The sequence below is a fragment of the Penicillium robsamsonii genome, assembly GCF_028829455.1.
Source record: "Penicillium robsamsonii strain IBT 29466 chromosome Unknown utg000006l_segment0_segment0, whole genome shotgun sequence".
Lineage (NCBI taxonomy): Eukaryota > Fungi > Ascomycota > Eurotiomycetes > Eurotiales > Aspergillaceae > Penicillium > Penicillium robsamsonii.
In genome coordinates, this window is record NW_026643224.1 from 26,765 (window position 1) to 46,957 (window position 20,193).

At 49.2% G+C, this 20,193-nt stretch overlaps 9 protein-coding genes across 9 annotated transcripts; 5 read left to right on the plus strand and 4 right to left on the minus strand.

Annotated features, from left to right (window-relative positions):
* Positions 1-349: 349 nt before the first annotated feature.
* On the minus strand, positions 350-1,671 carry N7447_009720 (uncharacterized protein; the record flags this gene model as incomplete). Its single annotated transcript, XM_057233982.1, has 4 exons — positions 350-373; positions 432-707; positions 766-1,492; positions 1,544-1,671. The coding sequence occupies 4 exons, from the start codon at positions 1,669-1,671 to the stop codon at positions 350-352; spliced, it is 1,155 nt and encodes a 384-aa protein (XP_057081266.1).
* A 1,602-nt stretch (positions 1,672-3,273) lies between these two features.
* On the plus strand, positions 3,274-4,191 carry N7447_009721 (PIG-L family deacetylase; the record flags this gene model as incomplete). Its single annotated transcript, XM_057233983.1, has 1 exon — positions 3,274-4,191. One exon carries the CDS (start codon positions 3,274-3,276, stop codon positions 4,189-4,191), a length of 918 nt encoding a protein of 305 aa, XP_057081267.1.
* A 393-nt stretch (positions 4,192-4,584) lies between these two features.
* Positions 4,585-6,867, minus strand: N7447_009722 (uncharacterized protein; the record flags this gene model as incomplete). The annotated part of the gene is made up of 1 exon (XM_057233984.1): positions 4,585-6,867. One exon carries the CDS (start codon positions 6,865-6,867, stop codon positions 4,585-4,587), a length of 2,283 nt encoding a protein of 760 aa, XP_057081268.1.
* Positions 6,868-7,306: 439 nt separating this feature from the next.
* N7447_009723 (U4/U6-U5 snRNP complex subunit LSM3) lies at positions 7,307-7,775 on the plus strand (the record flags this gene model as incomplete). Its single annotated transcript, XM_057233985.1, has 4 exons — positions 7,307-7,432; positions 7,494-7,586; positions 7,652-7,688; positions 7,741-7,775. 4 exons carry the CDS (start codon positions 7,307-7,309, stop codon positions 7,773-7,775), a joined length of 291 nt encoding a protein of 96 aa, XP_057081269.1.
* Positions 7,776-8,292: 517 nt separating this feature from the next.
* On the plus strand, positions 8,293-10,282 carry N7447_009724 (putative GTP binding protein (GTPBP1); the record flags this gene model as incomplete). Its single annotated transcript, XM_057233986.1, has 3 exons — positions 8,293-8,343; positions 8,402-9,920; positions 9,969-10,282. 3 exons carry the CDS (start codon positions 8,293-8,295, stop codon positions 10,280-10,282), a joined length of 1,884 nt encoding a protein of 627 aa, XP_057081270.1.
* Positions 10,283-10,876: 594 nt separating this feature from the next.
* N7447_009725 (uncharacterized protein) lies at positions 10,877-11,773 on the plus strand (the record flags this gene model as incomplete). The annotated part of the gene is made up of 3 exons (XM_057233987.1): positions 10,877-11,030; positions 11,102-11,542; positions 11,619-11,773. The coding sequence occupies 3 exons, from the start codon at positions 10,877-10,879 to the stop codon at positions 11,771-11,773; spliced, it is 750 nt and encodes a 249-aa protein (XP_057081271.1).
* A 350-nt stretch (positions 11,774-12,123) lies between these two features.
* N7447_009726 (uncharacterized protein) lies at positions 12,124-15,768 on the minus strand (the record flags this gene model as incomplete). The annotated part of the gene is made up of 1 exon (XM_057233988.1): positions 12,124-15,768. The coding sequence occupies one exon, from the start codon at positions 15,766-15,768 to the stop codon at positions 12,124-12,126; it is 3,645 nt and encodes a 1,214-aa protein (XP_057081272.1).
* A 335-nt stretch (positions 15,769-16,103) lies between these two features.
* N7447_009727 (uncharacterized protein) lies at positions 16,104-17,374 on the plus strand (the record flags this gene model as incomplete). Its single annotated transcript, XM_057233989.1, has 2 exons — positions 16,104-16,273; positions 16,369-17,374. 2 exons carry the CDS (start codon positions 16,104-16,106, stop codon positions 17,372-17,374), a joined length of 1,176 nt encoding a protein of 391 aa, XP_057081273.1.
* A 322-nt stretch (positions 17,375-17,696) lies between these two features.
* On the minus strand, positions 17,697-19,817 carry N7447_009728 (putative CorA family metal ion transporter; the record flags this gene model as incomplete). Its single annotated transcript, XM_057233990.1, has 5 exons — positions 17,697-17,790; positions 17,847-17,900; positions 17,949-18,001; positions 18,049-18,122; positions 18,173-19,817. The coding sequence occupies 5 exons, from the start codon at positions 19,815-19,817 to the stop codon at positions 17,697-17,699; spliced, it is 1,920 nt and encodes a 639-aa protein (XP_057081274.1).
* Between the last annotated feature and the right edge of the window lie 376 nt (positions 19,818-20,193).

A 20,193-nucleotide genomic window follows, 5' to 3' on the forward strand; every position in this document is an offset into this window, starting at 1 on the left:
AATATTATTCTGGTGAGAGTTGTATGATACGCAGCAGGATAAAACGTCCGATGTAACCAATCAGCTCTGTATTGGAATCATCTGACGTGGGCTTATTTTTCTTTTGTCTGCAACAAGATATTTACAGCAAGTTAAAATAATTTTGCTCACATCCGAATCTAAATAGATTGCGGCTTAACCGGAAATGTCTAGCCAGCGTCGTCATACTGGAAGGCTGATAGTAATCGTGGAAAAGGCGCACTCAAGGTCAGTAGGATCAGGCTTGAATCGCCCACCGCAAAGGCAAAACCATGGCCCAGCCCCCTCATAACGCGTTGCAGAGACCTTTTTCTAGCCTGGCAGGATCCCTTCATTTAGTTGGTGGCTTGACGGGCTGGGAAAGTGTTAGTATTGAGGCAGTTCACTTTCTGCCGGCTTCAAGGGAGACAAACCGGTTGATGGTCAGGACTATCCATGAAGCTTGCCATTCGATATTGGAAATTGTCCGCTGGTGTTAAACCGATGCTGTATTTCCTATCCCCGCCGAATGTGTACAAAAATGTCATGGGGAACAGGGGATTGAATGGAATCGCGTCTTCGATGAATTCAAGATCTTCTTTAGACAAAGCGATCTTCAATCCATCTTCCAGTGCCTTGACATGCTCCACCGTACGTGTGCCCACCATTGGAAAAACGTAAGGCGTCTTTTGGAGGAGGTATGCAAGGGCCTGTAGTGAAAGTGGATATTAAGATACAGTGATGGGTAGAGATTGCATAAAAACTTACCACTGCTTGCACGGTTGTATTCTCGCGCTTAGCAATTTCTTCCAGCTTCCCGGAAACCTTCAGCGCCTCTTCCGCTGGCGGTCCATAGAGACGGCCCCCTTGTTTAGCTTCTCGTTGCTCCTTCGACAAAAACTTCCCTGCACCCAACGCTTCCCAGGGTACGATGGCCATACCCTGATCACGGCACATTGGAATCACTTCGGCCTCCAGGTCGCGGTATCCCGCGTTCCACTTTCCCTGGTATAAAGAAAACGGCGTGAGACCGTGCTGGCGAGCATAAGAGTTGGCCTTCATCACCACCCAGGCAGGGAAATCAGAGGCGCCGAGGTACAGGACCTTGCCAGCCATGACAAGAGAGTGCAGTCCCCGCATAATTTCCTCAACGGACGTGACAGAATCCCACCAGTGGACATAGAGGATGTCAATGTAATCAGTCTTCAATTTCTCCATCGAAGCACGTACACTGACATGCATGGCCTTGACTGAATTTCCAGTGTAGTTGGACTGTATAGGCTCTTCATCACATTTGTAACTGCGGTATCCTGCTGAGTACTTGGTCGCAATAACCATTTGGTCTCGATTACCACGCTGTTCCATCCAAGACCCAATGACCTTCTCCGACTCTTCCAATTGATAGATGTTCGCTGTATCAATGAAATTGCCGCCTTGTTCAAAGAATGCGTCGAGAATCTTGGAGGGATCGTCTGCTTTGCCCATGAAGCCTTCCCTGTAGCATTACGTTAGAAACGGATGCAAGCTTATGCTTCTTTAAGCGCACCATGTATTGGTCAAGCTCATGCCCCCAAGGCAAATAGGTGAAACTCTCACGCCGGCATTTGGTGAGAGCACTCGATGACGACCGAGCAACGTCTTTGGCAAGGGGCCTGCCTTGAAAACCTCACTCATGATAGGTATTGAGGTATGAAAACGAGATATAGATTGAATAGAGCAGACAGAAGTGCACAGCTTCGGCAGTTCCAGTCCCTTTATAGTAGATATTGTGTCAACTACGAGTGATGTCATCATACACCTATTAGGTGAAGGTGGACCAGCCCGCTCGGGGTTTGCGGTGTTACCCTGTCCTTATCGCAGGCATGTAAGGCGCTGACCCATGCAGACAAGTCTTGCATTAGCACAGACCTTAAAATGCTCCAAGTAGAATACGATATACCACTCCCCTGTCCAGTGGCATTGAATTTTTTATTAGCTGAAAAACACTCAGGCATCCGAAGCAAACTTATTTGAACCTCAAACCCGCAAAACCGGAAAGAATATTGGGTTTTGAGAGAGGAAGATCCCTAGAGGTAACAAGCGTTGTTCGAGAGCCAAAGTCTGGCTTAGATCCGAGCAAGATGTGGCTGGCAATAGTCTTAAATCCTGCGGAGATTAGCATCAGATAACCTTTTTTCTCCGGATTCCAACTCTAATAAATCCGGGAATGTAATCCCAGCCATTCATAATGGGTATACTTTGTATTATATTTATACAGCAGCATAAATATCTTCTGGCACTATAGTCAGCAACCTTATGGGTTGTGGATATGGGTTGAGTTCCTCTAGGTCTTTTGTGGAAGTCTGGGGCGTATTGTTCAAAAGGCTATATCTTATGGCCATACAGAGTTTTAAATACGCGCTACGAGTTGCTCACGGAGCCTACCTGGGTTCTCTTGGGCGTGAGGCCACTTTTCTTTACTTTCTCGACATCTACTATATATAAATGTATAAACTAACTAATAATTAGTTAGTTACATGCATATTTCTTACTAGGGTTCGACTAAACGAAATAGACTCTCCACGGTTCCTTCACACTATATACATCTTATATATATATTCCCTATGCACGTATCTCGAGGGACAAGAAAATGGATATTACCCCTACGATGCACCTAAGTATATTGTATGGGCGCACTAGCACTCGTTATTGTATTAGGCCTTTGTCATGCTTACTGTTATATTGTACCATTTTAACTGACCGAACAAGCGGAAAAGAGAGGAGAAGGAAAAGAAGGAAGAGCTATTAAAGTATTATAAGCATACTGTATACGACATGCAGAAAGCCCACACGTGACCCGGCGATGGATCGTCATAGGAATCACTTGAGCTTCCCCTATTCCGGATGAGCTCAAGCCACCGTGTTCTTTTTTGAACTGCTCCAGCATCATGGGCTTGGCTGTTACTTCTCCCCGGAAGTAGTTGACCCCTGTATCAACACGAGTGGGATGATTCGCATTTCCCCACCCTACACATGCCTTGGCTCTGGTCTATTCTGATCCACTCGATAAACAATTCCACCTAATAATCGAGCACCGCATTGCACCAGTCTCGGTCCAATTACCACAGCCCTGGAAATAATATTATCGAGCAGCACAACCCGTATTCCCACCCTAGATCGATCCTCGATCCTCGATCCTCCTCGGAACACGGAGAAACGGAAGCACGAGGCGTGGAACCCCACGAAATCTCTAGACAACTTATGCAAACCCGCAAACCACCCCAATTGAACACCGCAATGTCGGCCTCATTCAACTGGACTGCATTGGCGGTAGCCATAACCGCAGTCTTCATATTCTGGACCTTCTCATCAACCTCCTCCTCACCCTTCACACGGTCCTTTCCACGCCTCGAAAACAAGCGCATCTGCCTTCTAATCGCACACCCAGACGACGAAGCCATGTTTTTCGCCCCAACAGTGCTATCTCTCACCAAGCCCGAGCTCGGCAACCACCTAAAGATCCTCTGTCTCAGCAGCGGCGACGCAGACGGCCTAGGCGAGACGCGCAAACAGGAGCTCCACAAATCAGCCAAGCAGCTCGGTCTGCGCAGCGAATCAGACGTTTTCATAGTCGACGACGTGAACCGCTTCCCGGACGGAATGGACAAGGACTGGGACGAGGGCCAGATCTCGTCGCTGCTGGCCTCGGCTTTCGCGCCAGAAATGGCTGCGCAGAGGAAGGTGCCCACCAAGCGTGTCGATCTTAATAAGGCCCCTACCGCTACTATCGATGTCATCATCACCTTTGACAAGCATGGCATCAGTAATCATCCTAACCATCGCTCGCTGTACCACGGCGCTGTGAATTTCGTCCGCGCTCTGATGAAGGATAAGGCCGGTTTTACCTGTCCGGTCACGCTGTATACCCTGACTACGACGTCCGTGTTCCGCAAGTATGCGGGTGTGCTGGATGCGCCGATATCCATGGTCCTTGGTGTGTGGAGTAACCTCGTTGCTGGGTGGACGGGTCCGAAGCAGAAGGATACCGGAGCTGGTCCTGTGCGGCTGCTGTTTGTTAGCTCGATAAATGAGTGGTTGACTGCGCAGTCTGCTATGGTCATCTGTCACAAGAGTCAGATGGTTTGGTTCCGGTGGGGATGGATTACTATTGGGAGATATATGACTGTCAATGACCTTCAGCGGGAGAAGGTCTAAGTGACTGATCCTTTCCTTGTTCTTGTTTAGGAATTGCTATGCCCTGGATGAAGTGCTAAGCTTCGGATCTGTGCAGCTTTTACTCAGATCTTGTATCATTTTGGCTGATCGCCCTTTGCTTGCGTTGATATCTCACGCTTCATGTCTGCATATGATTTTCAAGGCCTGTATGCCTTCTTGTATACTCATTTTACTATTCAACTTACAAAGCTCATGTAATCGAGGGGCTTCATAATGGACATACATGTCTTTCACTATGGATCAATCTAGAAAGAAAAAAAAAGGACGAAGACACAAATTGTACTGCTCATGGGATTGCACAAATGGATATCATGTATGATGGACGTCAACCGAAAATGCTTGAAACGACACAAAAAGAAAAGGCTCTTCCCATCAACACCAAGGATTGCCATCCCGCCAGAAAATAGAATTTTGGGGTTTAGCATCAAAGCCCAGCGCATTAATGCGACTATAGAATCCGACAGCAGGATTGTTCTTCTGCGAAAGATGATGATCGTCCGGGTAATCAATACGCGTGTTGAGTTTGTTGAGCTTTTGCTTTAATTCTTTGCTGCGCTTCGTCTGGAAGGTGTAGATGCGACTGAGCGGCCAAATGGCCGGGTCCAGCTGGGGGTACTCATAGAGCAGGATTTCCCAGAATATCCTGTCATCAAGGACTTTGGGCTCAGCTGGACAGAACAGTTCCGACCCGTCTGGTATCCGCCGTGCATGAATGCGGCCATGCTGGCTCATGTGGGTGCTCTTGGCAGTCGTTTGACCTTCGAAATCGACTGTTCCAACCTCTCCATCTCTGTATGCATAGCTATTGCGCTCTGGCAGAAAGTCTTTCCATTCTTCCAGTAGCTTGGGCCGTTCTTGGAGCTCCCAGACTTTGAGCGATATGTCACTCCACTGTTTTGTGATGATCATTGAATAGGCTATGCGCTGCATTTGATAAATCTGTTGGTAGACTTCGAGCCGGAGGAGATCATATGCGTTGATGGCCTCGGCGAGTAGGGGGCAGTGGAATAGTGACAGGTCTGGTTCCACACCGTTCTCTCGTTGGTGCCTGATTTGATCCTTGAATTTCCTCCGAACCTTCGCCGGCGGTCTCATGCTGTCCAAGACTCGTTGTAGGCATTTTATAACGGCGTCTCTCGCTTCCTTTCTTTTTGCCCTCGTTTGGCTCAAGATATCATATGCCTTACGCATGTCTCTTTTGCAAGCCTCGAGATTGCCATCGAGCTTGTTGGTTTGGGTCATATATCGGTACATTTGCAGAGTCGCAGGAACATTGTACTCCGTCGTTAATATCTGGAACATATCACGGACCATGTCTCTCGGGACTTGGCCTACTCGCCCATCTTCTGCTTGTCTCCGCCTGTGTACTTTGGAGAGAGTAAACGTCCTTTCAAGCAACTCGGACCAGATCTTGTCTGAAATGGTGATGTTGTACGAAGAAGCCATGAATTCGACTGTTCTCATGGCGGCGTGTATGTCGTTGGTCGTGCCAAAGGCATGGGCAATGGCGAAAAGAAGACCCTCAGTCGGGTACAGACCGGACCAAGTCTCATAGGGCGTAACCGGTGGCAGCATCGAGTTGTCATTTTCAGCTAAGATGGCATCAACATCGACGTTCCATACAGTCTTGAGGATATTCTTGGTGGCTTCCGTGTCGCCAACTCGGGCGGATGCGAGGAGGACATTAGTGTATGTCTGCACATCCCCACTAAGCCCGTCCTGGCTCATTTGACTGAATATATCCAGCACAGTCCCTTTGACACTGTTCCACGCCGTTCCGTAGCCACGATATCCAGGACTTGGATCTACCATGCGCCGCTTTTTGTAGCTGTAAGGGGTGATGCGAGTATTGTATGCTTCTTTCCCCACGTAACAGTGGTCCCAGTTTCGTCCTGACATATAGTGGTTATAGCACGCTGTGTCGGGAGTGACGCCGTTGGCATCCATTCCATCCCAAAGCGCGTTGACTAGTGGCCCATTTCCCATTGCCTGTGCACAGTCAAGCAGATGAGTGTACTCGGCTAGTTGAGGTGGACATCCAGCCGCAGACCTATATTGGGTGATCGTGAGCAGGTCCCTCGTAAAGTCGTCGAAGACCGCTTCCAAGGTTTTGAGCCCGTCCATTAACACGCCCCACCCGTGTAGCGTATGGTGAAGATCTCGGTATGGTATGACGAAGTTGGCTGGGGAGAGGAGGTGCAAGGCTTCAATAAAAACAGTCGGCGGTAGCAATCCAACTAGCTCTACCGACCGTGGGTCGACCATGGCTTCTAGCACTTGGTTGGGTTGTCCGTTTTCAAGGGCTCGGAAGAAGTCTGCCCTATACCGCGCTTCCTCTGCGGGTGAGGTCCATTCCGGTAGAGACACTTGGATCTCTTTTTCGAAAGTCGCAGGACGTGGAACAGCGAGTTCGCTGCTCCATCGTTGACTTGTTCTAGTCAATTGGCGTACGGAGGTGCGATAGCAAGTTTGTGTCGTTGTTTGTGCAGAAATATCCCATGGCTTCGTATTTAGAGATGTTGCGACACAAGGTATTTGCCTTGGGCGACTGAGATGACGGTGTGGGGAGAATTGTCTGGGCTTGATGCTCTCTCCAGAGAGATATGAGACGCCCCAGCGAGAAGCGAACTTCTCGGTAAATGAAATACTCCGCATGGGTAAAGTGTACAGCAATAAATTAATGCGAAGAATCAGAATAAACAAAGAGAACAAAATCACCAGGGGCGTAAATGAGGGGAAGTTGTGCGCTTCGACCCCGATCTTTTGGCAGGGTACTTCATGCAGGTCGTGCTTCGAACTAAGTAAGCACATCCCTGCACAAGTAACTAGGCGAGAGTGGAATTTATTTGATTTTCACTTTAATATGTGGTTGACAACCTATACTATACATGTCCAGCATACTTCTCCAGTTCCCGCTCCACCACCTGTATAGATCTCATGTGGATACTTGGAAACCTGAAAACCCGGGGTAAATTGCTGACTCATTCCATTTCTTGGCAAGCCAGACGCTAAACCCCATTGGGTATCTGCCAAAGCTCGTTCATTCTGCGTGTGTGTGGACCTGCACTTAACCCAATCCAATCACCCTTCTATTATGGCCGACAATGAAGATACCGGCGGTCCATCCGTCTCGGAACCCCTGGATCTTGTTCGTCTCTCCCTCGACGAGACCGTGTTCGTGAAGCTGCGCGGTGACCGTGAGCTCAAGGGCCGTCTTCATGTGAGCTACCCCCCACCTAGCCATCTTCAGGACAACTACTGACTATGATATATGTATAAAGGCCTACGATAGTCACTGCAACCTAGTCCTTGGCGATGTGGAGGAGACGATCTACGTGGTGGAAGAGGATGAGAACGAAGAGGAGACTTTGCGCGTATGGGCTCATATGAATACTGGAATTTTACACGGGCACGGGCTAATCTAGGTTCGCCGATACAGACTATCAAGAAACAAGAAGAGATGCTTTTTGTCCGAGGTGAGTCGGAGCATTATGGAATATCACGAGTGGGTTGCTGATTCCCATCTAGGAGACTCCGTCGTCTTGATCTCCCCCCAGGCATGACAGGCTTGATATGCCCTTGATAGAGAGAAAGGCGTCCGGTGACGGGAACAATACTAGGAAGGACACAAGATACCACAAAATGCAGTCAAGATAGATAGGCAACGATACCATGGCAATTGGTTTATGATCATCCCATCCTAGTCCTGTTGGATATAGCCTGAGCCTGAGCAATTGTTAGTCATAGTGTTCCTTAGAACTATTTATGGAGTCACTGGTGAAATGCGGCTGATATAACTGGGCTGATCGATGACTCAACTGATGACTCCAACTTATCGATAAAAGCTCCCCCATTCCCCCTTACAATGCACTCTAGACCTGAACACTTATTCAAATATTTACTACAACATCCTTCCATCTTTTGTTCATCTGGGCAAAAGAAAACTATGATCACTCGAATATAGCTTCACATCCGCCAACAATAACGGCGATCCGATCCACCGACCAATAAACCAATAACGTCACTTACCCCAAAAAGCGGCACGTCAATCGACACGGTTGAACTTACCAACTCCACACAATGCCTCTAACCGGGAAACTGAGCCATGAGGAGCGAAAACGAGGTGAAGTCGTATGTGTCTCCAAAGAAGATGTGTTAAGTTCCTCATCTCACATGATCTTCAACTTAGGCCCTCAGTGAATTCGCCGAGTATGCTGAGAAACAGCAAGCCCACCGCTCCGGCCAAGTAGCACCCAGCGACAGCGGATATTCCACCGCTAGCGTGTCGCGCGATCTTGAGGACCATGCAGAGCTTGACATTCTTGATCAGCTAGGGCTGTCCGATGCCCCCCAAACAGCCAAGCTCAAGGAACTCCTTCTCGGTACAGGCGATGCCGTCGAAGACAACTTGCAAGTGCTAGCTGGTATATTGCAAACACGCGTTGATGAAGGCCATGGGGAAACCATCTTTGATCTCGGGTTGGAGGATGGTGGTGAATCCATGGGCTTTGACCTCGATCAATGGAAGACGGCGCTCCAGCGCTTGCGCGAGGCGGCCGAGACTATCCCCGCCCACTGCCGAGTATTATTGACCTATAATGTCGGAGGCCCTGAAGAATCGTCTGTTGCCAATGACCGCGTACAGGGTGCTTGGGGCAAGGTCCTTGTGCGCCACCACGCTGATAACATCGAGGAGATGGCGGAGCTCCGGATTGCGGTAGTGGGGAATGTCGATGCTGGAAAGAGCACTATGCTAGGAGTGCTGGTGAAAGGTGGTCTTGACGATGGACGTGGTCGTGCGCGAGTAAATCTGTTCCGCCACAAGCACGAGATCGAAAGCGGACGTACCAGCTCCGTCGGGTTGGAAATCATGGGCTTCGACAGCCGAGGCGAAATAGTTGGCAATTCGCAGGGCCGAAAACTCTCCTGGGAAGACATCGGCAGGCGCTCTGCTAAGGTAATCTCCTTCTCTGACCTGGCAGGCCACGAGCGGTATCTGCGCACCACTGTATTCGGTATGCTGAGCAGCAGCCCCAACTACTGTTTACTGATGGTTGCTGCCAATAACGGTCTGATCGGAATGAGCAAGGAGCATCTGGGTATTGCTTTGGCCCTCAATGTGCCCGTCATGGTCATTGTCACCAAGATTGACATTTGCCCGCCCCATATTCTGCAGGAGACCTTGTCCCAGCTGACCAAGATTCTCAAATCGCCTGGCGCGCGCAAGATTCCAATCTTCGTCAAGGATATGGAGGAGACCATTAACACGGCCGCGCAATTCGTCAGCCAGCGGATATGTCCTATCTTCCAAGTGTCCAATGTCACAGGAGAGAACCTCGACCTAGTACGGACCTTCCTAAACATTCTACCCCACCGTGGTCAATACGATACCGCGGGAGCCTTCGAATTCCTGATCAACGACACCTTCTCTGTTCCTCATGTGGGTACAGTTGTCGCGGGTGTGGTCAAGTCCGGTGTCATTCATGCCGGAGACTCGGTCATAGTGGGACCAGACTCACTTGGCCAGTTCACTACCACAGTCATCAAGTCCATTGAGCGCAAGCGTATCCAGGTGAATGCTTGCTTTGCCGGACAATCTGGATCTTTCGCCCTGAAGCGCGTCCGCCGGAAGGAAGTGCGCAAGGGTATGGTGGTGTTGAAAAAGCTGGAGGAGCCTCCAAAGGTGTATCGGGAATTCGTCGCGGAGGGTAAGTCGCCCATTCTGACCTGATTGACCGCATGCTAATGAAAAATAGTCCTAATTCTTTCTCATGCAACTACCATTAAGCCTAAATACCAGGCTATGCTTCATGTTGGGGCAGTCAGTCAGACATGCTCGGTCATTGACATTGATCGCCCTTTCATTCGCACTGGAGATCGAGCGTTAGTTGCGTTCAGATTCGTTCAGCGTCCTGAATTCTTAGCCCCGGGGGACCGTGTCCTCTTCCGCGAGGGCAAAACGAAAGGACTGGGAATCGTTAAGAGCATCGGTTATGACCCAGCGCAACCTTTGAACCCAAATGCAAAGGAGGGCGCTTCCACTCCCACGTCCACGATACCACATGCTTAGTTTTTTTTTTTTCCTTTACCTGTCTCAGCGGAGTTTCTTTGTTCTTTGTTCTTCTTTATTCCTTTAAGTTTGCCCTTTTCATTGCTAAGCGTTCGACAATAGATACGTCCTATCTCGTATTTTTTTTCTCTTTTTATCTAGATTGTCTCTATGCTTACCCTGTTAATATAATGTCAATTGGCTATGGGCTGATTGTATTTCTATTAATACCTTTGCACCTATTGCTCCGACTGTGTAGTATGAGGTCACATGATATTACATACAGGACCGTGACGTCACTCTATGACATAGGCCCAGAGGATCGCCGCTCTCTCGACAATCCAATCTATCAACTGGAATATTATTCGCCATTGAGAAGTCAGTGGAATCAAATGGGGTGAGAGCGATCCTTGTGCAAGCCACAGTAGCCCAATACTGACGTATTGAACACGGTCTCAGCCTGTGGGTTCTTAAAGCTTGACCTATCCAGAGCTTATAAGGGTCCATTCACTCGCCACTTAACAAAACAATAACACATTATCTTACTATTATCATCCTCTTTTACTATACCCTATCTGCCATCCTATTATTCTATATAACTCCCACAACACAATCATGGAGACTGTCAACAAATACGTCACCGCTGCTTCAACCGTCATTTGGGGCGAGAACGACTCCCCTAAGGCCCAGCAGCACGGCGAAGAGCCCATGTCCGGTGTGCAAGGCCAAGGACGTGCCACAGATCCCTATGATGGTGGCAACCGCGATGGTAAGTACAACTTAAGCATATGAGTTCCCAACCATATAAATGTCCAACATATCTAACGCCTTGCCTCGCAGAGCAACCCGGCGCAATCAAATCAGACGTCAGCACTGCACCCCTGAACCCCATCCTAGACAATAAACAATCAAAGCCCCGGGAAACCGAGGTTACTAGCATCACCACTCCCCACGCACCTACATCCATCACTGCCTGCACCAGCGTCACTCCCGCTCTGTCCATGTCTGGCGAGCCTACAGAAACCAGCGAACGCAAAGAAAACAAGCCCATCTCTAGCGGCTTAGCGGAAACCAGCGGAAGCAACACCAAGCAGGAGCAACGCAGCACCTCGCAGGGCGAAGATGGCGAGAGCAGCGAAGCTGCCCGCCCAGCGCGTCCTCAGGACGTGAGCAAAGAGGCGCTCGAAGGCCCCCAGGGTCCTGCGCCGAGGTCTGCTTCGTCCTTTGAGAATGAATCTAAGGGAAAGAAATCTGTGGCTAAGGATGATGATATTAAAAAGAGTATGTTTCCCCTTTCTTGTGTCCGTCTCATATCTTAGCGGTATTAGTTCTGGGTGGTGCTGACCTTCTGTTATAGGTTCTTCAAGTGAATCCAAGAACAGCGAGAAGAGCAGAGAGTCACCTTTAAGCAGCAACAAGTCTGAGCATTCTTCTCATGGCAGCGAGAAGGCTGAAAAGCAGGGTACTATCTCGAAGGTGAAGGAGAGCGTCAAGAAGCACCTTCATCATTAGAGCAAATGAAGGCAGCGTCTTTGCTTAGAATGGATCTAACAGCAGTTCTGTTTGTGACCAAGCCTCCGGTGTCTTGTTTTATGGCTATTTTTTATGTCTATATCATGCGATTTGTTTATTTGATGCGCCTTATTTTCTGATTTCATGTGTATTAATATCCATTTGTACTTCAATTATTCAAACTATTGAAACTCTTCCTTGTAAATTGGTATAAAAATTAAAGCAGATGATATTTCTAGGTCTCTAAATTGGAAATAGATGGTATCTAGCATTTGACATCCACACACCGGAGCAGGGTATCCCAATTTTAAACAGAAGGAAGCAACCGTCCGTAGAAGCCGCCTGAATATTTACTCGAACAACATTTTCAACTCTTCAAGTCTATCCTTCCCCTTATCAGAATCACCATCATCGCCGCCGATCTTCAACCCCAGCGAGCCAGCAATATTCATTTTACGCTCTTGCACACGCAACATGCGGCCTTCGATGGAATCTTTGACCACGAATCGCGTCACATTGACGTCCCGAGTCTGGCCCATTCGATGGACACGGTCGATGGCTTGCGCTTCGATTGCGAAACTCCACCATGGATCCATCACGAAGACATTGCTTGCGGTCGTTAGGTTGAGGCCTACGCCGCCGGCACGCAGGGAGATGAGCAAGACCGTAGGGGCTGGTGTTGAGGATGTGGGGGCGCTAGTCTTTGCAGGCCCGCTTCTCCCTGTGGTATCGTCTTCCATGTCGACGATGTCATCGTCGGTAAAGCTCTCTGCTTTTGTAAACTCGGCTAGAACAGCGGCACGGGCCTTCTGCGGCATTGAGCCATCGAGGCGGAGATACGAGATTCCGACCCGGGAGAGTTGTGGGCCGATCAGGTCTAGGAATGAGGTAAATTGGGAGAAGACAACGGATTTAGTATTTGCAGGGACGCGTCCGAGGTGATTAATAAGGGCCTGGATCTTGGCCGAAGTGTGGGCGGATGGAGAGAGGGGGTGTATGCGACGGAGGGAGATTCGTGGGGCAGGTTGAGAGTTGGTTGGTGGCGTATTGCTCACAGTATCATCTGTGAAAGAAATTGAATTCGAGGACGGATGTCTTACTACTTCGAAGGTATTCTGCGCATCGACCGGAGCACGGCAGTTGAAGCACCGTGCCACGACGCCCTTTTTCATTTGGTGTTCCAAGAAGTCTTCGAGGCATTTCTTACATGCACTGTGCCAGCAGGCTGTTACTGCTGGATCGATCATAGGCTCTTCACAACAAATAGGGCACTCGCCGCTGGACTCGGTTTGGATCTGCCGAAGAGCATGGGTAGTGAACTTAACCATTGTCCCTGAGGCGTCTTTAGAGTCGGCGTTCTCATTTTCGGTCGTAAATTGGTTGATCAGTTCTTGAAGATCCATGTCGTCTTGGAACTCATTGGTTGCATTAGCTGCTACCGCAGCGCTCTCTTCTTCTTCGACGATAGCTTTGTTGCGTGTCATTATAGGGTGGCAGCAGGTCTGGCGAAGACGGAGAATTTGAGCAAAGATTGTGCTGTAAGACTTCAACAGTGTGCCAGCTACGACATTGTCGTTGTAAGTACGTTTCGCCCGCGTATATATACAGTCGTAAATTTCTCGTTCTTGCTTCGGTAGCTCCACTTCCTCGATAGTGACTGTCTTTTTGGGCAAGGGGACCAATGGCTCGCCCTCTGGGGTTTTCATCGATTTGGTCCGCCGAAGAACAAGAGGTTCCAGGACACTTTGCACAACGTTCAGGGCGCGCACATATTCTTTCGATTCGAAGGGCACAGTGATAAACGTCTTCCAGAAGGAGAAGTTGCTCCATGGCTCCACTTTTAGGAAACGCACCAGACTGAAGAGGTCTTCAAGACGATTGACAATAGGCGTGCCAGTCAGTGCCCACCGATGGGCTGCTTTTAACTCATAGCATGCTTTAGCAGACTTAGAACGGCGGTTCTTGATCATGTGGGCCTCATCGAGAATTACTCGAAAGAATTCCACAGAGAATAGACCCCCATTTGCATTGGATCCTAGAGCAGACTGGAGAGCGCACTGACGGAATTCCGATAATACCACACCGTAACTGGTGACAATCACCTGTGGAGCCGTTGCATATTTGGATTCGCAGCATAAATCTCTCAAGTTCACAGCCTTGTCCGACCCATAATAAACAAGAACCCTCAACGTCCCGGCTTTGAGCGCTTCACTTTCCCATTGGGAGATCAAAGATGTTGGCGCAACGACCAGAGTGGTATACGGCGCAGGCACCACGCCGGAAGTGTTCGGCATCCTAGCAAGGTCATTTACTGAGCTGAGACCATTCAAAACCTGTGGATCAGGCTCGACTCTGTGTGAATGAACCAGACTGAGCATCTCAATGGTTTTCCCCAGACCCATTTCATCAGCCAGGATTCCTCCTCGGCAGTGTTGCTCTTGAGCAGGGAAATCAACACTGAGGTCTCCCGAATACGGGTTGACATAAAAATGGTCTATGTTCTCGACATGCGGTAAATCTTTGTCGTCAACATCCTTTCTGGGCCAAGTGTATTCCTCCCACAATGGATGCAAGGACTTCTCTCGAACTCGCTTCGAGTCTTTCTCTTTTGACAGCAGCCAATGAAGGGCCTGCTGCTGGTACTTGCGCAGATCAAGGGTGAAGCTAGGTGCTGGATCTGCTGTTGGCATGTTGAAATCAAATGATTGGGCTTTTTGATAGAGTGTATCGAGCTGATCCTTTTCTAGTTCCTCGCTGTCGTCTTCGCCTGATGAGTCGTTGGAATCCTTGTTTGATTTGGGCTTGTCTTTTTCCTTCTTCGTGCTATCGTATTGTTCTGCAATTTCAGCAGCACGTAGAATACCCTCTCTTTTGTGCTTTTCCGTAGTCGGGTTGGTCGAGGTAGGATGAAGATTGATTTCGTGAAACAATTTCACTAGGCCGACTTGGCGTAGTCGAAGGTTCTTCTCCTCGGTGCTCTCCTTCTCTTCGAACAGTCCAGTGGACCTGTTGTCATTCGCGTTTAAAGCGGCGAGCGCCCCGCTTTGGAAGGCTTCCTTTCGCAAGTAGACTCGGAGTTGTAGATATATGGTATCGTTGACTCGCACCCTGTCAGGTACAAACACACAAACTCCTTCAAACCGACAGATCTTCTGATCAATCAGCGTGGAAACCCATTCAGCGGTCTCATGTGGCAGCCTTCCGATTTCTTGCCCCGAGGTGTTCGTGAATCGAGTCAGAACATCACTTTTGTGATTGACAAAAGCTTTGCCTCCTCGGCCACGTTTCGTCGTTGGCTGCGAGCGTGCGCGTTCAATGTTGACGGTGTCTCCATGCTTGAGAAATCCCAAGCCACTTCTCGTTGCCCATCCTCCCACGCCAAAGGCGCCAACATACCTTGCCGGTGGCTGGTGTCGGAGTACCGATTCACTTTCAAGTGACGTTTCAGGGCTGGGCTTTCCCATTTGAGCGGGTTTCCAGCTTCTAGCCCGAACGCTGCCATTTATCCGCGCAGGCTTCTTCCACGATCCATCAAAGTATATGTTCACAGCCCGCTCGATATTATTGGAAGCAGCCGATTGGATGGTTTTGATTGAATCGGCCGGCAGTTGCTCTCCTATGATACTGGTGAAAAGTTCGACATCGAAGCCATCTGTGATTGTGCTTGCTGTGGTGGTACTGATAGCCACTTCCTCGATTCGTTGGTCTACTCCATTCTGGTGTGGAGAGGGAGTAGGTGCAGCGTCCGCAATGGGTAGCCTTAGGCTATTTGTCGTTCGAGCTCCTGTATGCTGCTGGTTTGTTTCATTTTCCTCGCTAGGAGAGCTGTCTGGGATGCGGTGTGATGGAATCTCGAGCGCGGCGCCATGATCCGTGCGATATTCGTGTTCCAAGCAAGGCAGGGACGTGTCTGGATCTCGGGGTTTGGGTAAAGGCGAAGATGCATCAGTGAAGAAACGCTGCCTCTTTACTGGGCGTTCTACATCATCGCTCATATTGGCTGTACCATCGAGCTTGATGGTGAAAGAAAGTTACGCGGAGACGGGGAGACGCGCCGAGAAACGCGAAGTCATGCGGATCGGGAAATGTAAATTGGATTTTGATATATGGACTTCTTAAGATCTTTGAATAATAATTAGTTCATTATGAACATAATACTATATACTATAATTTATTATAATTTTCAAACATAACTATTTCCTTTGTTTTCTAACCAGTTCTCCAGGGCTGTCTAGACATCGCTGACAAAGATTGGCCGGCCAATGCCTTTGCCCCGATTACATCGAATTTCTTCCCCAGAGCCTGTCAACTTCCCAAGGTCATGTTGAACATGTCTTTTCTCAGGACAGCTCAGCCATGTCAGGCAAGTAGGGCTTGTCGGCTCCAGCTACACAGCTTTCAATCACAAAAACGACAATTCAGCCGGACACAATCCATTGCCGCACCCATTACCGCAGAAGAAGTCCAAGGCGCTCACAAATACTGTGTTACTCTTCTCTCGTATGCAACACCGTCCCTGCGGCTCTCTAAGCCCATTGAAGCTCCAACGATGGAAACAAGTCCGAAAGCTAACCTATTTCTCTTCCGATAATCAGAAAATATGACCGCCCTTCCTACACACTGAGCACTTTTATCCCACGACATGCGCAATCCTTCTATATTGCGCTGCGTGCATTAAACGTCTCCCTCTCTATGATACCCGACACAACCTCCTCCCCCACAATTGGACTGATGCGACTGCAATTCTGGCGCGACTCGGTAACGAAGATACTCGCCGGCACGCCACCAAAAGAACCCGTCGCTATCTTGCTTGCATCCGCCATCTCCGAACTCCACGAGCGCACGCAGGGCCGCGCGCGGATAAGCAAGGGCTGGTTGACCCGTATAATTAACTCGCGGGAGCAAACCCTAACCAACGACCCATACCCGAATATCGCCGCGCTCGAGTCCTACGCCGAGAATACATACTCCACCCTCATGTACCTCACTCTGTCGGCATTGCCCATGGCCTCGGTAACTGCGGACCATGTAGCATCTCATATCGGAAAGGCAGTGGGGATATCGGCTGTGTTGCGCGGGCTGCCGTTTGTTGCCTTCCCTGCGCCGTCTGCTCAAGCACCTGCTGGCGGGGCTGCGGGTTCCGCGATAGGAGGGGGCGCGAAGCAGGGGGCCGTAATGTTGCCTCTAGATGTGATGGCAGAGGCTGGTGTTAGGGAAGAGGATGTCCTCCGGTATGGAGCACAAGCCGAGGGCCTCCGGGATGCTGTATTTACTGTTGCGACGCGGGCAAGTGATCATTTGATTACTGCACAGCAAATGTTGAACAACCTCCACGCCGGAGAGGATGTCGGTCATGACTTTGAGCATGAGGGCGAAGAGGGCCATGAATATGATGTTTCCCCTGGTGCTCGGAGCGGCGAGTCAGCTCTTGATGAGGTCAACCGGGCATTTGGCGTTTTCCTGCCGGCGGTCAGCACACGCCTGTGGTTGGATCGCCTTGAGAAGCAAGACTTTGATGTTTTCAGCCCGGAGTTGCTTCGGTCAGAATGGAGACTTCCGTGGAAGGCTTACTCGGCCTATCGACGGAAGTCTCTGGACTAAGGGCATGTAGGCCGTGTATGATATGTGTCTGATATACTTCGGGATCAAGGCCGTTGGTGATTTATTTGTACATTAGAATATAAAAACAGATGTCACGATGCGAAGTTGAACAGTCAAATATGCCTACACTGATCCCTGGAATCATACTATCAACAAATGAGATTGAAATGGTATTCAAGTGAAAGGTATTAATACAAGACCCGACTAGGTCTGCGAGCAGGCAAATGTATACAAATAAGAGAAAAGCCTCGAGCTAAAATACCTCTACGCAGCAACATCCTGGTGCAGAAATAATAACAGTAAGCAGCAGGACGTTCACGATCTATTTCTTCTTCCTCTCACGTCTCTGCTTCCTCGAGCTGACAATCAAACGGCGCTGAGCAAGCATGACAGCGTAGCGCTGGATTTTATCGCGCCTAAAGACGAGGGGTTATTAGTGTCAGTTGTTTTCGACATGAATATCAGAACTTACATCAGCAAGAAAATCGTAGCGCAGACAAACGGTACTGCAATCTTCCAGAAGTATCTATTCAAATCAGCAATAAATCCAGAAGAAAGGAATCGAAAGACATACCCTTCATTATTTTCAATTGCCGAGAAATGCGTGAAGTTCATTCCGAAATAACCCTAGAACTGTCAGTGAGATTTTCTGAATATATGCAAGTCATACATACTGTCAAGAATGTCATAGGAAGATAAAGACAAGTCACAAGAGTAAGCTGCTTCATACTTTCGTTCTGGTAGGCACCTGTACAGCATGTTAATTTTGGTTTCTCCATGAGTGGCCAAGTAACGTACCAATAGTATTGAAAATGAGGTCAATCATGTTATCAGCGTTGCGCCGCATCTGATCGTACCCTTCAACAATGGTTATGCAATGATCTAGGGCATCGCCCAAATATGTATGGCACATAGAGCTGATCGTAACACTTGTGCCTCCAACACTCTTCAAATTTGGCGTCACAATCCCGATATGTGGGCGGGGATCGACAGGTTCCGCAGGAGCCGCACCTGGACTAAGAGGATTCCGCAAGACGCCAAAGCCTGGTGTGCCGACAGGCTCAGACCGGTGATCCCGGAGAGCGTTAATCACAGCCACCATAGGTTGCATGGAGTTCCGCAGAACAGCAATCTCAGATGTCAAGATATATAAAGACTTCGACTGTTCAATGTCTGGATCAGTCAGGACCTCCAGCTCGAGGTCTCCGATGGCATCTTGATACGCCATCGTGACAGGAATTGCAAGATCGATCACGGCATCGAGAATGGCCTGCAAAAGCATACTGGCATCGCATGACTGTCGAAGGATAGTCTCGGGCGAAGTGAGGCGCCTGACAATTGGCGCCTCGATGTCATCCGCGCTCGTTTCGAAAAAGGACGTCACCGTATTATCGGCGTGTAGGAAGATCGAAACCTGCTCCAAAGTGACGCATAGTCCCTTGGCGGCAAGTGCAGCATGGCGTTCCATGAACTCAATTCGATCCTCATTGGGACCGCCGCGATAGCGTTGAAGACTCCTGGCAGTCGTTTCTGTGGCGGTCCCAACATTTCCAAAATGGGAGTTTTGTTTTGAAGCCTGTCCAATGCCAGGACGCACGCTCGATCCATATGTCGCCTTATCCTTGCGTTCCTGGCGTCCGGTGTGCCTGACTCGGAAAATGTCCTTCAATGCCGCTATAATAACATTCCTCTTTGTGGGTCGCTTCAACGAAATCGAGCTCTTATCACTAACCACTGAGCTTTTCCGGTCCCTTGACTTCCATCGACTGGCTGGAGTTTCCTCCTCATCTTCCGAATCAGACGAGTCCTCTTCTTGTATCTTCATCAACTTTTGCAATGTCAGCACGACGAAGGCATGGTCTGAGTACCAATCCGCTTTTGTGCGATTAGTGGTATGGACAACATCCTCAATTGCAAGCCGATGCAATCTCTTATGATTTCCAAGAATTTGAATCACATCCCAGCTCAATCCATTGACATTGATCCACCGACATTGCACCCAGGGCTCCTTCTCCCGCTCCAAAAATTGCTCCAATGTGTCATTGTCTAGCTCATACTGTCGCATGTCATGTTGTGAGAAATCCACCACTGTGATTTGGCAACGTCTGTGTAGGTCCGCGGGTATGTTGGACGCCCATTCTGACGTGTATGGCGGTAGCGGCTTGGTTGGGTCAATGCCGGGTTCGGTTCCTGGCTGCCAATTGGGATCTTGTGCGAACCCTTCGGGATGGTATGAGCGGGCAGTATTGCGCCTGGCTCGGCGTTTTGTCGTCTCGGTGGAGTTCACTCGTGCTGCTGCTGTAGTGAATGCGGGAAACGAACTTCCCTCTCTCTCTTTTCCTGTTGGAGAAAGTTGCGAGCTGACTGACGGGCGGCCAGCCTCAACATCGACCTCAGATCGTGTCGCACCGGGCTGCGCATAATCAAGCGAGTGTATGCTCATCTTCACGGCTCATATAGATGCGCACATCCAATCGCATCAGTAGAATGACGAGTTTTCATCGGCTCCGAACTTTACTGCGTTGCACCCCAATGATTTGAAACCGGGGCTAGGGGGATATTTTAGCCAATTGTTGGCGAAAATATACCCAGTATATTTGAATAATCGATGCACCTCTCATCGAGACACCACAGTCTCAGGGGAGAACATGTCGAACTTGCGTGGGGGATATGACGTCGTCGCAGGCGTTTTCTGCCGCGTCTGCAGAGATAATTAAGACGAAACGCGTCTCAGATGGAAAGGCTATATTTGAACATAAAAATCTAGACGAACATGAAAAACATGAAAATGAAGAAAAGAAAGGAAAAGAAAAAAAAGA